The sequence below is a fragment of the Pagrus major genome, chromosome 20 (assembly GCF_040436345.1).
Source record: "Pagrus major chromosome 20, Pma_NU_1.0".
Taxonomy (NCBI): Eukaryota; Metazoa; Chordata; class Actinopteri; order Spariformes; family Sparidae; genus Pagrus; species Pagrus major.
Window position 1 is genome coordinate 25460221 of NC_133234.1, and position 15021 is coordinate 25475241.

Consider the following 15021-nt stretch of genomic DNA (forward strand, 5'->3'; position numbering starts at 1 on the left):
AATGACTAAACCCCTGAACCTCTTACAGTGGGACTTGAATAAGGCCTGATAGAAAGCCTTTTCCTTCAGTGCTGTGCCTTTATGCTGCTGGACACCACCGGCTGTGAATAACTCCTCTGTGCTGCCTCGACCTCACAGAATGTAACTAAATCCAGTCCCTACTTTGTATTTTAAAATGATAACCTATTGAAATGAGATGCAATTACGGAGTTCCTGCTCAACAACACTAGAAAAACATGAAAGGAGTTACAAAAAGTGGATGAAAGATGTAATGAAAGAGGCATCGGGAAGCTGTGCAGTGACTACTCTGAATAGCATTTTGCGGGAACAACAACCGTTCAGCTGTGACGTGTCGTTAAGCGTCGCTGCAACCCTCATGTGAGGTCAAAGTGATGTTTTGAAGGAGTCGGAACAGAAGTCGTTCAGGGAAAGGCTCCACTTTGATCTGCATAAGCATCTGGCTCATGTTTGTGCCAGACATAGTGTTGATTCTTACTGCCAAGATAGAAAGTGACAATAAGACATTAAGATCATTTGGAGCGCTTAAACCCCATGTATTAGCTCGCAAGATTAACGTCCATATTTATTGTTGTGTGACCGTCCAGCCAAGTAGCCTCAGGTTTGTGCTTTTTGTGCAGTTATAATCACATATTCAGTTTTAATAGAGGGGTCGAGATGTGATCCTGAACGCTCTTTTCTTTTAATGAATGGGCTACTGAGGCTTGAGCAGCACGGCCTAAATGCCCCAAGGTGAAGACATCCTGTTTGTGTTGAACTTGTGGACCCTATACCTGTGAATGGGTACGCTCCGTTATTAGCTCCATTTCCATGTCCATGGTCTTTGGCAGCCTTCAGCTCGGTGCCATTGGTGTGTTCGATCAAGGCGACCATGACCACGTGAACGCTCAAACCAATTATGGCCCCTGGCAGTGGCTTACGACCAGGCTCATCTTGTGTAGAGGGATTTTGGCAAATTGGATCAGGCTACTTACAGGGGCTTAGCATGACGTACTGCAACTTTGAGTTTAATCATGAGGATCCTCGGCAATCCTCCACCTCTCCAGGAGAAACGAACACAACTATTAGCTTCACCTGTGTGTTAAAGAAGGAAAAAAAGGTAAAAGTTGGGGGAAATAACGCTTCAAGAAAGTTCAAGTGTCTGTCACAATGGGAGAGGAGTTAGCTTCGGAGAAATAACACTTCTTGGCTGTTCCCGGGTCATCCTGGGTTCTTCATCTCTGCTCCCTTGCTGTGGGATGGATTACAGGCTGAGCTGACTCTCCTGCCCCGTTGGAACATCCAGATAGCGAAGAGACTGGAAAACAGGAGCTGCAGGTTGGCGCATTCAAGAACATTTCCCTGAACTAAGGGGCTAACTGGAAATTTTATAGCTCCTGCTGTTCTAGATTATCATCGACTCTCTTCTTCACAGGCGAGGACGCGTCACAGCTTGAAAAATGGCTTTGATGTTGGTCAAGTTCGACCTGAAGAAGCGAGTGAAGCTCGCTCAGACGGTCTGGTTCATGTACTGGTTCGCCGTAATGGCCGGCGTGCTGGTCTTCAGCATGGGCCTGTTCTTTAAGATCGAGCTGCGAAAGCGCTCAGAACTCATGGACAACAACGAGAGCCACTTCTTGCCCAACCTGCTCATAATCATGGGTCTAATAGCCTGCGGCATCAACGCCTTGGGAGGCAAAATCTGCTACGACTCGCTGGATCCTACCAAGTTCGTGAAGTGGAAGCCCATTTTGAAGAACTTCCTGGTGCTCTGCGTTGTGTTCAACTGCCTGCTGATCGTGACGGCCGTGCTGTGCTTCTTGATGAGGATCCCCCTGCAGTTCACCCTGGCCGAGGGGCTGAGGAACGGCATGAAGTTCTACAAGGACACGGACACGCCGGGTCGCTGCTACATGAAGAGGACCCTGGACCTGATGCAGATGGAGTTTCGCTGCTGCGGAAATGACAACTTCAGAGATTGGTTCGAGATTCAGTGGGTTAGCAACCGCTACCTTGATTTCAGCGCAAAGGAAGTGAAAGAGTAAGTGAGAAGGATTCATGATTATCTTTTTAAATGTTAGAGATCATTAATGTTTGATGTGACAGAGATCATCAGTGAGTGTTTCAAGGTGGATCGGTACTTTAGGTACAGAGGCAGAGTTCAGTCTAAGTGGATTTGAAGGTAGGTCAGAGAAGGTGTATTACTCACTTTCGTCCATGAAGGATTACCGTCAAAGAAATGGTGACAGAAATAGGTTGCAAAAGGGGTCGTGGCATTGGGGGCTGCAAGGACGGAAGAGGTTACTAGGCAGTTTTATGGATAAAGGTGGGAGGAGGGACTTTGGTGATTAGGTCCAGAAAAAGATACACAAGTTCAAAAAGGCATGAGAGGGATTAAAGGTTCATGAATCCAATCTATTGTCAGTGATATGAGGTCTCTGTGTGAGAACTTGTTAATATCGACACTGATTTTGGGCAACAAGCGGCAGTTTCAACTTTGTAAAGACAGTTGTGACCAGGACATTTCTGAGCGTTAATTAGAGTTTAATCTGAAGGATTACAGTGTGGATGTCCTTCAGGAATCAGTGTCCTGTCCAATCAGCAGAGGACCTGGCAACACTCCAGGGACAGCACTGTCCAACAAAACAAAGTGTAGCTATGATTTTAAAATCATTATAAAGATTGGCTGCCTGATTACAATAAAAGTAAACAGTAACACATTGAAAACTTGACAAGTGTAGAGCGATAAGGTATCTATGAACGACCCATTTAAAAATTCTGTCATTTTCAACCAAGTCCTTCAAATCCTCACTTAATGATCCTAAATGTCAGCACATCTAGAACTCTCCTGTATAGTGTGGTACTTCCTGTTTGTTCTGTGACGTTATTTTGATGGTTCTAGAAATCGCTGATCCATATCCAACCTCCTTAGTTCTTAATGATCTAATTGTACGTTTCCACTGACCAACCACAATCAATCACATGTGAGCACTGACACAGTTATGCTCCTGTGCGCCAGAAAACGTTTTTTTTTATCTATTTATATGAAGACGTTTAGACATTTTGAAAAAGAAGATTTGGGGTCGAACCCTTTAGGTAAAATCTGATTGTACGAAACGATTGTAATTGAACATAATATAAGAGATGATGAAGTGGTTCTGATTATTTTTGCCAATGACAATACTGGTCAACTTCTACAGGTGATAAACTGAGCAGAATTTGATTAAATTAGTTTGATCCAGTAACTGAAAAGATAAAAATAATCTGTATCAACAATCATCACACCTTATAGTTATTTTGGTAGAAGTCTGACATTGCTACTTTTAGCCCCCACACACACTACAGGTGTAGTATGGCCAGTTCCTGACCTTTAATCTCACTCACCTTTCCCTTCATCCTCTCATAACATGACACCAACATGACACTTTGCCTCATCCTCTTAGCCGCATTGGGAGCAACGTGGACGGCCAGTATCTGATGGATGGAGTCCCGTTCAGCTGCTGTAACCCCAGCTCCCCCAGACCCTGCATCCAGGGCCAGATGACCAACAACACCGCCCACTACAGCTACGACCACTACACGGAGGAGCTCAACGTGTGGAAGCGCGGCTGCAGCGAGGCCATGCTGTCCTACTACGGAGGCATGATGAACACCATCGGAGCCCTGGTGGTGCTGGTCACGATGCTGGAGGTCAGGGCCAGCGATGCATCGGACACAAACACACAAACATTCACACAAATGTGGTATCTTCCACGTCACTTCAGATAGTTTCAATTAAAAATGATGATTGCTCCACCGTGGGTAGTTCACATGAAATATGGTGCGTTACATCAACCTTGGAAGTTGGAGATTACACATACAAACACATACAAACACTGAAGCAACACGTCCACAAATAGAAGTTGGACAGTGCTGTGCGTGACACCGACTTAATGAGACATTAATAAGACAGAAGTGCTGATAAACAGTATAATCTACAGCTTACACAGCTGTTGGTGCACAGAGCGGCCATCTTTGAGGTTTGGTAAGTGGATCTGACTTTACAAGTTGGTTATCCAACTTCAGGGAGTGTTTCAGTTGAAATAACCAGCTGGAAACACAGTAATTGTGACTTCCAGTTCAAATGCAGCGCAACATTAGCCTTCTTTAGTACTGCAGTCCTTTAATGGAGGTGGGGAAGTCAACCAGACCGACATTTTCCAAAACAACCAGTTAGTCTTAATCGTTCAAGTCTTTTCTCCTGTAAAACCAGAACATACGGTTTGAAAATAAAACATTAAGCTCCCATTAATGTCACTTGGCCGAAGTTACTGCCCCCTGAGGCCGGATTGTGGAAAACACCCTCTGGTACATGAAGGTCAGCTGTAGAGGGTGTTTTTTCAAGGGGCAACGATGAGCCCATTCTTCACTGGATATCATATCTGAAAAGGGACACAAAGGTGACATTTATGTTTTCTTCGAGGGGTTTCAAAACATTATCTTTTGGTTTTACAAGAGAGAAGCTTTTAAGGATGAAGAATAACTGGTGGAAAAATGTTAAATGCTTCCATAAGGTTGTTGAAACTGCAGTGGAGGAGACAATCCTCACTTTGCATTGATAAACTTTGTTTATAAAGGGCATGTTTTAAGACATATAAGACACAAGGAAAAACTCTCAGATCAATAATTATGTTAATATTTTTTCATTTCAAAAGTTATCTGCTGTGCAGTTTCTTTCTTTCTTTCTTTCTTTCCTTCTTTCTTTCTTTCTTTCACCAGGATGTCCCTTAAGATTTAAATCTCCAAGATAGCACACCATTATAAAATTAAAGAAACCATAGTCCATTAAAGAGAGAGTCAAAAAGGAGCACGATATACACAAGGGACAACAAAAACATAATACCAAGTCCGACCAGAAATAACAAAATCATTAAGCTGTCGTCTGTTCTGAAGATTTTTCTACTATTAGCTCCCAAACAAGGTCACAAAAACATCTCGCTCGTATACTTTTGAAAACAGTCATCGGAGGTAAAGTAACTATAAAAAATACACATTTTTTCGTGGAGGATTTCTTTGGTGATTCAATAAAACATTCAGATGCCTTACTTTAAACTCACAGAGGGCTCAGTACGATTGTTTAAGGCCTCCTAACGAGAAGTGAGGTGAGCATGCGAAGCTGTGACCCAGTTGGCGCTTCCTCTCCTCACTCCTCCCCCATCTTAAATTCACTTATTGCATCTCCTTCCAAAACAACTCTATCCTCTTTACCTAAATATCACTCCTCCTCCTGCCCCCACTGTGAGGTTACCCTGCACCACCTCTGGCAAATGCACGCACCTGCAGCTTACCTTCAGCATCTCACCTGCTACTTTCTACCAAAATCCTATCGCTGCCACATGGCACCTCACCTCTCCTCAACTTTCTCCTCCCTGAGCCTCCAATGCCGACATCTGCTGTTGTTTCCGTTAAGGTCCGAGAATCTGAACAGCAACGGACAGATGCACTCTCAGTCCAACAGAGAGACCCGTGCTCTAAAAAAAACTTGGATCTGGATTGTCCCAGAAGCTGATCAGACGCACAGTCGGAGGAATCCCAGATTTAGGAGCAGTTATGTAAGCGTCTCTGTGCTGACACAGATATCGGGTTCAGAGATGGAGTAATGGGTTAATCTCGGGGAGGTGACGGGGACGGACCCACTTCCTGGAGCTTGAGCTCTCTGAAGATCTGATCTGATGTCACTGTTTACAGTCCTTAAATTAAATTACACCTTAACACGTCTAATGATAGAGTACACCTCCAGGCTGTTGACTAGTTCAATATGTGTTTATTTTTATACTTTTTTATTTTTGTTTCCACACATACCCACACACTTCCCTTTTTAAAAAGTCACACGTACACACCAAACACCTGACGTTACACAGTTTCACACATGCACCGACGCATGAAAAAATAACTCATGACCTCATTTTGTTGATATTAGTACGACTTGTTGTCGTCTAATTTATCTCGTCTCTTTGTGTTATGTCGCATTAAACTAATCAAAAAGAAGAGGAAGAGTTTAAAGATATTTAAAGGACATTTAAAGTAGGACTGCAACTCAGTTATTTACATTATCGATGAATTTGCTGATTGTTGTCTTGATTTACTTGATTAAATAGAATAGTGAAAACGGCCGTCACAATTTAATTAAGTGCCTTGTTTTGTCAAATTCATTAACTTTACCATAATGTAAGACAATTTAAAGCACATTTGAGAAGCTGGATCAATAACATGTTTGGCATTTTTGCATGTAAAGTGACTAAAGAGATGACTAATCGATTAATAAACTGATTGTTGCAGCTCTAATTCTTAAAAGTTATTAAATTTTGATGAAAAGTTATCAAGTTATGATGATAATACACATTTTTAACTACTTTTCCTTTATAAACAATCTCAATCTTGATGATAGTGAGTTTCTTAGGTCAAATATTTTTGACTTATTTGAAATATTTCTCCATATAAAGTTATTTTTCCATGTGTCTTTTGCAATTTGGAGACGAGCCACTTCATTCTGTACAATGACAATGAGCTTTATCAGCAATTATGGTTACATACAAGAAGATATTGTGATATCTGAGTGGCTCAGGTTCAGGTCGATCTGATATGTGTCCCTCTCAACTTCAGTTCGCGGTGACCATCGGCCTGCAGTACGTGAACAGCTCCCTGTCCACCCTGGTCAACCCAGAGGACCCGGAGAGCGAGAGCGAGGGCTGGATCCTGGAGAAGACGGTGAAGGAGACGTTCACTGACATCATGGACAAAATGAAGGCCATGGGCAAAGGCAGCAAAGTGGAGGAGGGGGACGAGGCAGCGGTGGCCACGGTGAGCTGAGCGAACCCCCTCCTGCAAAAACTGACACCACTCCCACCTGAAGAGGAGCTGAGGGGGACGTGTGAGATTACAACGTTTTTCTACCAACATTTATTACGTAGACGCTACCTACACACACAGATTTGGCTATGAACTCCTTTCCAAATGGACTCCTTGCATGAATAAATTATAAACTGTATGTCCAGACATAGAGAGAGATGAACAGTAAGAGTTATGGTAGGGGTTTCTTTTTTCATTTTCACCGAATGAATCCATCTCAGGCTCCAACTTTTGCTTCACAACTTACTTTTAAAAGAAATTTCCCGTTTTCATTCCAAGTCAGGTAAATGTGATGTGTGTTGATAATTGTCAGACTCAAGATTGTATAACAAAAATGATAGTTTTGAAGTCCCTTTATGTCGCTTTTAAAAAGCAAATTTCTAGAAAAAAGGATGACGAAATAATGAATCATAAAAATGTCACAGAAGCTGCTCTGTAGTCCGGTGGTACGGCAGCAGATACTCCTGTATCGCCTGTCAGACAGCAGCAGGGTAAACAGGCTGATAGAGATAAAAAGCTTGGTAAGTGTGAAAAGTTTTGGGGGATTGTCAGACGCAAGATTCAGCATCATTCAACAACCAGCTGCTCTGTAGTCTGGTGGCACGGCAGGTGATGCTCCTGTATCACCTGTCAGACAGCAGCAGGGTTTTTTTGTGACCTGTTTAGCACTTTGGCTTGTAGCTCATACTGTATATAGACAAATCAAACTAAGTAAGACCTTTTTTTATACTCCAGTCCACCTTTGGATCCTCTGGATGAGCTCCTGAGATGGAGTAAAATGATGATTTGAATGAATCGGTATGAGTTATGTATGAATGTTGCAGCACGTGGTCGAAGAGTGAGGCACGAGAACTGGGACGTGAGCCCCGGGAGAGAAGCAAGGGCCAACTCCTCGAACCTGCGGAGGACGACTGAAATTGGCAGCTAAATCTTGGCTCCCGACCGCTGTACTGTAATCTCAGATCCTCGTTGGTGTTTTCCCTTTTGTGCATTCAGTATCTGTATATTGACACGTATGTATGTATATTCTAACAACCGGGTTTCTTTGTACATAGTGTAGAAAAAACGATGAAAGAATTTAACTTTTTTAAAAAAGATTGTATTTAAGCTAAATCTTTTATTTAAATCCATGTAAAGTTTGTTTTTTCCATATGATTATTTTTTTTTCTTTCTGGCTTCGTGTGTCTGTGTAGAAGAAGAATTACTGATGATTGTATACACGAATAAAGGATTTTAGAGATGTGATCTGACACTGGAACGAGCGCGTCGTGTTGTCTCGACCTTGAGTCACACAAACCTGAGATCAAGAGGCGAGGCACGCTGTGAGCGGCGCAGGGTTCCCGATTAAGTCAATAGGATGAGGGCAATTATGGCATTACTGCTTTCACATGGACATGGGATGACTCTTCACATGTCCAATACAAGCACGAGTGTGTGTGTGTGTGTGTGTGTGTGTGTGAGGGGGTTACGCACTGGATGCATTCACAAACAGATGTGTATTTGAAAGTGACTTTTCCAGGTGGAACTTCTCTGTTTTTCTGTTGATCTTGTCCACAATGTGATATTTTTGTGCCTTAAATCAGCTCCAGGATGAGCTTTGACTCCATAGGAAGCCAGCAACAAATCCTCCAGTCAGGCCCTTTGTTGATAAAAAGAAAACCAGAAAGGTGCAGTCACAACCCGCTGCATCTGAACTGAGATCCACATATATTCTGCAAACCCAATAAATGAGGAATCGGGAGCCGTGATATCAAAGCCAGTGCAGTTGGGCAGATTGTGGAGGGAGTGGGTGGGAGCTGTGAAGAGTCAGCAGGAACGGTAAAGAGGCCAACTCTTCCCGGTATTTTTGTTGGACCAAAGCACATAACAGAAGCTGAGTAGATAAGAAGCCCTAATCGGCTTTAGATTAGCATGAGCCCCTCAGCCAGGTGAGCAGGTGACGTCCTACCGCCGGACTCACGTCACACAGTCAGAGACGCCGAGGGCAGAAAACAAACAGGAGAAAGTAAAGATCTGAGCAGGAGGAAAGTATGGCTCCTGACTTTTGTAATCTTCAAAGTAAATACTAACTGGTAGCTATTGTAATCCAATAGTATAAATGTTAATAATGAGTTAAAAGGAAGTAGTGGCATAAAATGGAAATACTCAAGTACAGAGAAGAGTTTCTATCCACAGTTTTTGAGTAAATGTACTTACCTGCATCCCTCAGTGTTTCTGAATCCAATTACTGGTGTCATGAGTACTTAAGTATTATCCACCAGTACTGATGCACTAGTGAGGAAAACATGTCAAAGATATCCACAGATATTAATTATCAGCTCAAAATGTCGTCTACCGGCAGTTTCAATCAGTGATGGAAGAAGTATTTAAATCATTTCCATAAGTAAAAGTACAGGAGTATTACCATTAAAATATACTTAAAGAATAAGTACTGATTTTGCAGAATGGCGCATTTCAGACATGTAATTATTCATTATAATCACTGATAGTTAACGTGTTCGTCACTTTGATGTTGAAGCTGGTAAAAGTGGAGCTCATTTTAATGACTTTAAATATTCTATCAGCTGGGTGGCTTTATCAATTAAGTTTTAAATTAAGTTAAGTTTGATCTTAACCTCCAATAGAATGTATTTATTGATTACAATATGTATTATTAATCTGCAAAATAACGAGTAGCTGGTGGTGGAAAGAATACTGAGAAAGTATTCTTCTCAAACACTAGAGTATTAGTTACTTTTTAAGCATTGCTGTATAATTCATGATCAATCAAAGGAGTTTCTGTTTCACCTGCTGCTCAGTTTTGGGTTTTTGTCCCTCTATCAGGGTTTTGCGATCGACTGGCTATGAAACTGAAAAGTTTGGATATTAATTCAAATTGTACTCGGTACTCAATTCTGATTTTTATAAGTAACTAAGTAGATTAAACGGTGTAAAGCATACTTAAGAACGGGTAAAATTACACACTTGAAAAAGTACAACTCACCCCAAAAAATGACTTAACTACAGTAATTTGAGTAGATGTAATTAGTTACTTCTAAAGTTATCAACTAAATGTAGTGGAATACAAAGTACAATATTTGGAGTGGAAGTATGAAGTAGCAGAGTACAAGAGTAAAGTACAAGTACCTCAAAATAGTAGTACAGCGGTGGAAGAAGTTTTTTAATCATCCATTACAAGTACAAGCCTTGCATTCACTATTTCACTTAAGTAGAAGTACACAAATACTGTATATTTAAAGTACCACAAATAAAAGTACTCATATTATTGATGTATTGATATGTAAAGTCGTCTCATCCATAACAACGTTTTATAAACTTATAGTATGTTTTGCATGTTAATTAAGTTTAAAAAGTAACTGTAGCTGTCAAAAAAATGTGGTGGAGTGGAAATATGAAGTAGCAGAACGTGGAAATACTCAAGTACAGGTACCTCAAAATAGTAGTACAGTACTCTACTCGAGTAAATGTACTTACTTTCCACCATTGGCTGCTTTTAATGGGTGGAAGAAGTATTTAAATCATCCATTACGAGTACAAGCCTTGCATTCACTATTTCACTTAATTAAAATTATCACAAATAAGTAATAGTAGTGGAGTAAAAGTATAAAGTAGTTTAAGATGGAAGTACTTGTGTAAATATACTTAGTTTCTTTCCACCCGTGGCTTCAGTGTTGGTTTTGCTTCTATTCTTCATGCCACTTCTATTAAATGACAAAACAGCCTCTCAGCTACTGGACGAGCTCCTTTGCTTCATACATTTGTAGAAGAAACCCGATGAAACTTTCCTCTGGTGTCTCTTTGTCAGCAACACTTCCTCGAGCAGAAACCAGCAGACTGCAGCAGCTCGCACAGAGACATCATCCATCAGGGATCCTGTGTGGCGTCTGTATTCTGCTGCTCTCTGTTGGTGACTGAAGGTAAAAAAATAAAATCAGCCTGACTGTGAATCTAATCTCCAACAGTAATCTGAAATACAGTCAAGTTTCCAGCTGATTCACCGACACGCACACTGTTTCTGCTCAGAGCCAACTTTCATGTTGTCTCTTTAATTCAATCTGATGCCAAATGTCTCCAAACTTCCTCCCCGTCAGCGATAAATCTGCTGGCCTGCATCAACACGTCACGTACAGTTAAAATCCACAAGAGGGCGTCTTCCCATCAGTGATCATGTCACAGGGGCGACCTCCCCACTGCTGGGAAAACCTTTAAAGTGAAGAAAATGTGTTATTTCAGCTTGATGTTTGTTGCAAAGAAAAACACAGGAAGCACCTGCAGTAAAGTCCCTTCATATATGATGATGTAGTGCTGACAGTGATGGTGGGTCGCCTGAGACAGAACCAGTATCCTGCTCCCTCCAAACAAGATGGATTAAGATGGCAAAAAAATCATTTCGATCTGATTTGTTGACTTTTCTGATTAATCCATTAGCAGTTTGGTGCATGAAAAATCAGAAATGAGAGATTCCTCAAGTCGAGCTCTTGAGTTTGGTGGTTTTGTGCGACCGACAGACCAAAGTTCAAAGGTTTTTAACGAAGATAACGCATTTATTAATATTTTTCTGACTGTGTGAAGTCATAGGTTTTAATCCATCATGAACATTACAGCAGATTGAGATGTTAGCGACTAGAGTTTTGGATGAATTAAACATATTAACATCAGGACCAACACTGACAATTGTTTTCATTATTAATGTATCTGCTGATTGTTTTCTGACAATCATTTTTATTCTACAGGAAGTCAGAAAGTAGTGAAAATGATGTAGTGAAAGAAAAGCAGCACATCCTCGAATTCAAGAAGCTGAAATCAGGAATGTATTTGCCTTTTTTTGCTTGATAAGTGACTCTAAATTAATCATTGATTATCAAAATTGTTGCTGATTACAAGTTTAAATGATTTTCTTTGGCCTGTCGACACTTCAAAAACCCAAAATATTAAATAAAAAATCATGTAAAGCAGGAATAAAGCATCAAGCTCTCACGTTTAAGAAGCTAAAACCAGACGCTGTTTGACTTTTCTGCTTAATAAATGACACAATTACAATTAATCAGCTATCAAAATACTTGCAGATCATTCTCTGTTGATCGTAATCATCTAATCACACTCAACAAAAGAGTAAATTAACAATTATTCTTGCATTTGAGAAGCTGATTGAAATGATTCATCGTTTATCATAATTGTTGCTGATCACTTTTCTGTCCATGGACTCATCATCAATCATTGCAGCTCTTAAAATGACTATCACAGGCTTCAAATGTCAGCTTATTTGATTGTTATCTCGTCCAACTAACACTCTGAAACCCCAAAACATTAAATATACAATGATTTTAACAGGAAAAAGCATCAAATCCTCACGTTATAGAAGTGAAAAGCAGAGAACTTTTGACATTTCTGCTTAATAAATGATGATAAACACATATTATTATAACTATTACAATAGCTGTTGATCATTTTCTGCTGATCGACTAATAGATTAATGAACTAATGATTGCGGCTCTAACAATGACTATCATTAAAACGTTCAGCAAATTAAAAACTATTTAATGTTGCTGATTACTTTTCAGTCAATTGACTAATCAATGCAGCAAAATTATATTTCAAATTACTTGTTTTTTGTCCAAACAACACCTGAAACCCCAAAATATTATATATCCAATGATTTAAGACAAGGAAAAGAATAAAATCCTTGCATTTGAAAAGCTAAAACAAAGAATGTTAATAAATGACACTTTACAGCTCATCGAAAATAGTTGTTGATCATTTTCAACAAAGATTCACATCTGACAAGCTGAAGTCAGAGATTTTTTTGCCATTGTTGCTTCATAAGTGACTCAAAATCATTCAAAACTGTTGCTGATTACTTTTCTCTCAAAGGACCAATTGTTGCATCCAAGGTGACGTCTTCAAATGACTCGTTTCATCCAGCCGACGCAAATATGAAACGTACAAAGCACCAAATCCTCAAATTTGAGAAGCTAAAATCAGAGAATGTTTGACATTTCTATTGAACGGATTCATGTGAGACGACTAATCAAATAAAAAACTCAGAGCTAGATGATTTACAGGATATAGGAGTGAACAGACTCATGAACATGTACAGTAGATCATGCAGGAGATTAAAATAAACCCAGCTATGCATCCAGAATGTGAGTAATTAATTGATGTGAGTGATTATTAATGCATAAAAGGAGCTGCAGTGATTAATTCATGATTTAAACATGTGAGATGTGATGTCTTTATAGGGCGACGGCGACTGACACGTGCTGTAATATTAACCGAGGTTACGGGTTGACCTTGATGTTTGAGGCAAAGGTCAGGGCCGGTGCTACGTATCACGTCTCACTCTGCACTTCACTACGGGCTGAATAAATATGGCAGACAGAAAGAAAAGCAGAGACAGGGGCAGAGAGAGGCCCGTGACTGGTAGATGTGTGGCCTGCTCAGAGGGGCATTGTTGGAGCTATGAGAGGACAATGCACTGCCCCCGCCCTGAATACTCGCCATACCAGCTGACCAGCCATTACCAACACTGCTGCTGCCGCTGCTGCTGCCCCATTACAATTCCTGCTGCTCGGACACACACACATGCACACACACACGGACACACACACACACACACAGCTTCCCACCCAACCTCAATCATAAGTTTAGTCTCACAAGGCGAAAAAACTCTAACAGTAGACAGAGGAGAGAAACCAGGTGGGAGGCCAGCAGCGCCTGACAAAAGGCTTAAGTCAAGGCATGCATGGGCACACATATTGTGTCGCCTCCTGCATGTGTGTGTGTGTGTGTGATTTACAGCGAGTTAAGTTTAGACCCTCACACCTATCTGTTCCTTCAGCAATAACATTTGAGCAGTAGCAGCCACCCAGAGAGAAACCAGCGCACACATCACACCTTCTTATTATTTCAGGATCCTCGACAGAAGACGAGTCCTGAGTGTAGCCGAGGGTGTGACAAAGTGTTCAGGTCAGTTACTTGAGCAAAAGTACCAATAAAGACCATCACAAGTAAAAGTCCTGCACTAGAAATCTTATGTAAAAGTATAGAAGTAGACATTATAACAAATGAGAAATATTTAAATCTGCTAGATCTTTTATTTTTTCATCAAGACCCCTGAGAAATGACCAGAAAGTGAGAAAAAAGTCCCAGATCTGAACCAAAAGTTAATGGGCTCTATTCTGGGCCGAGACCCGTCCCCCATCCAAGTTTCATGGAAATCTGTTGAGCAGTTTTTGTGTAATCCTGCTGACAAACCAACACACCAACAGACTCACACTGTGTAATTAGAATGTAAAGATTAAAGGGGCACTCTGTAATTCTGGATAAGAAAATCAAACTACAACATTAATGAGGTAATAATACAAACTCAGAAAATATGTATTATCTCCTTAAGCGAATAAACGAGGAAAATAACAGTGTCCCCCAGACAGTGTTTGAAGCTAGAAAGGTGGCAGGGTCCACCACAGATAAACAAAGTGAAACAGTATGTAACAGTGTTGTGCTTTAAGGTCAGTTTGTTTATTCAGTTTACTCGGTCATGAAGACAAAGAGAGTTTGTTTATTGAGACTGTTCAGCAGATTTCCTCCACGTCTCAGACGTCTTTGAGACGTCAGCAGTTTCACAAAAGAGTCGATTCCCCTTTAAACTTCTCACAAAGTTGAACTCAAACTGTTTTTGAGGCCCAAAGAGGCGCGATCGTCCAACGTTTCAGAATAAATGCATATCACAGAGAAGTCTACATAGATGAATACACGTGTGCAGCAGAGCTTCATGTTTCCTTCTTTCCTGTTCTATGAATCGAATCACGACCTCTTCGGAGGGACCACAGGAACAAACTACCTGACTGTGGACCAACATGCTGTAACATCTGCTATAAAGTTTCTGCTTATACTTGAGTAAATGTACTTTGAGCAGGACTTTTACTTGTAACTGGATACTTCTACAGTGTTGTGACAATGATACTTCCTCCATCAGTGATAATATGCAGCCGAGTTGTTGTCAAACAAATGTAGTGGAGTAAAAAGTACATTATTTACTTGTCAGCAGAAGAAGCATTAATACGCTTAAGTTGCATTAATATTCAAGTAAAGTGAAATGTAAAGATATCGTGTTATCTTTACATTTTTACACACTTT

General features: G+C 40.6%; 1 protein-coding gene across 1 annotated transcript; it reads left to right on the plus strand.

The window, feature by feature from the left end:
* Positions 1–1457: 1457 nt before the first annotated feature.
* Positions 1458–6862, plus strand: prph2a (peripherin 2a (retinal degeneration, slow)). The gene is made up of 3 exons (XM_073490224.1): positions 1458–2038; positions 3441–3687; positions 6640–6862. The coding sequence occupies exons 1-3, from the start codon at positions 1458–1460 to the stop codon at positions 6844–6846; spliced, it is 1035 nt and encodes a 344-aa protein (XP_073346325.1). The 3' UTR covers positions 6847–6862.
* The last annotated feature ends 8159 nt before the right edge of the window (positions 6863–15021 follow it).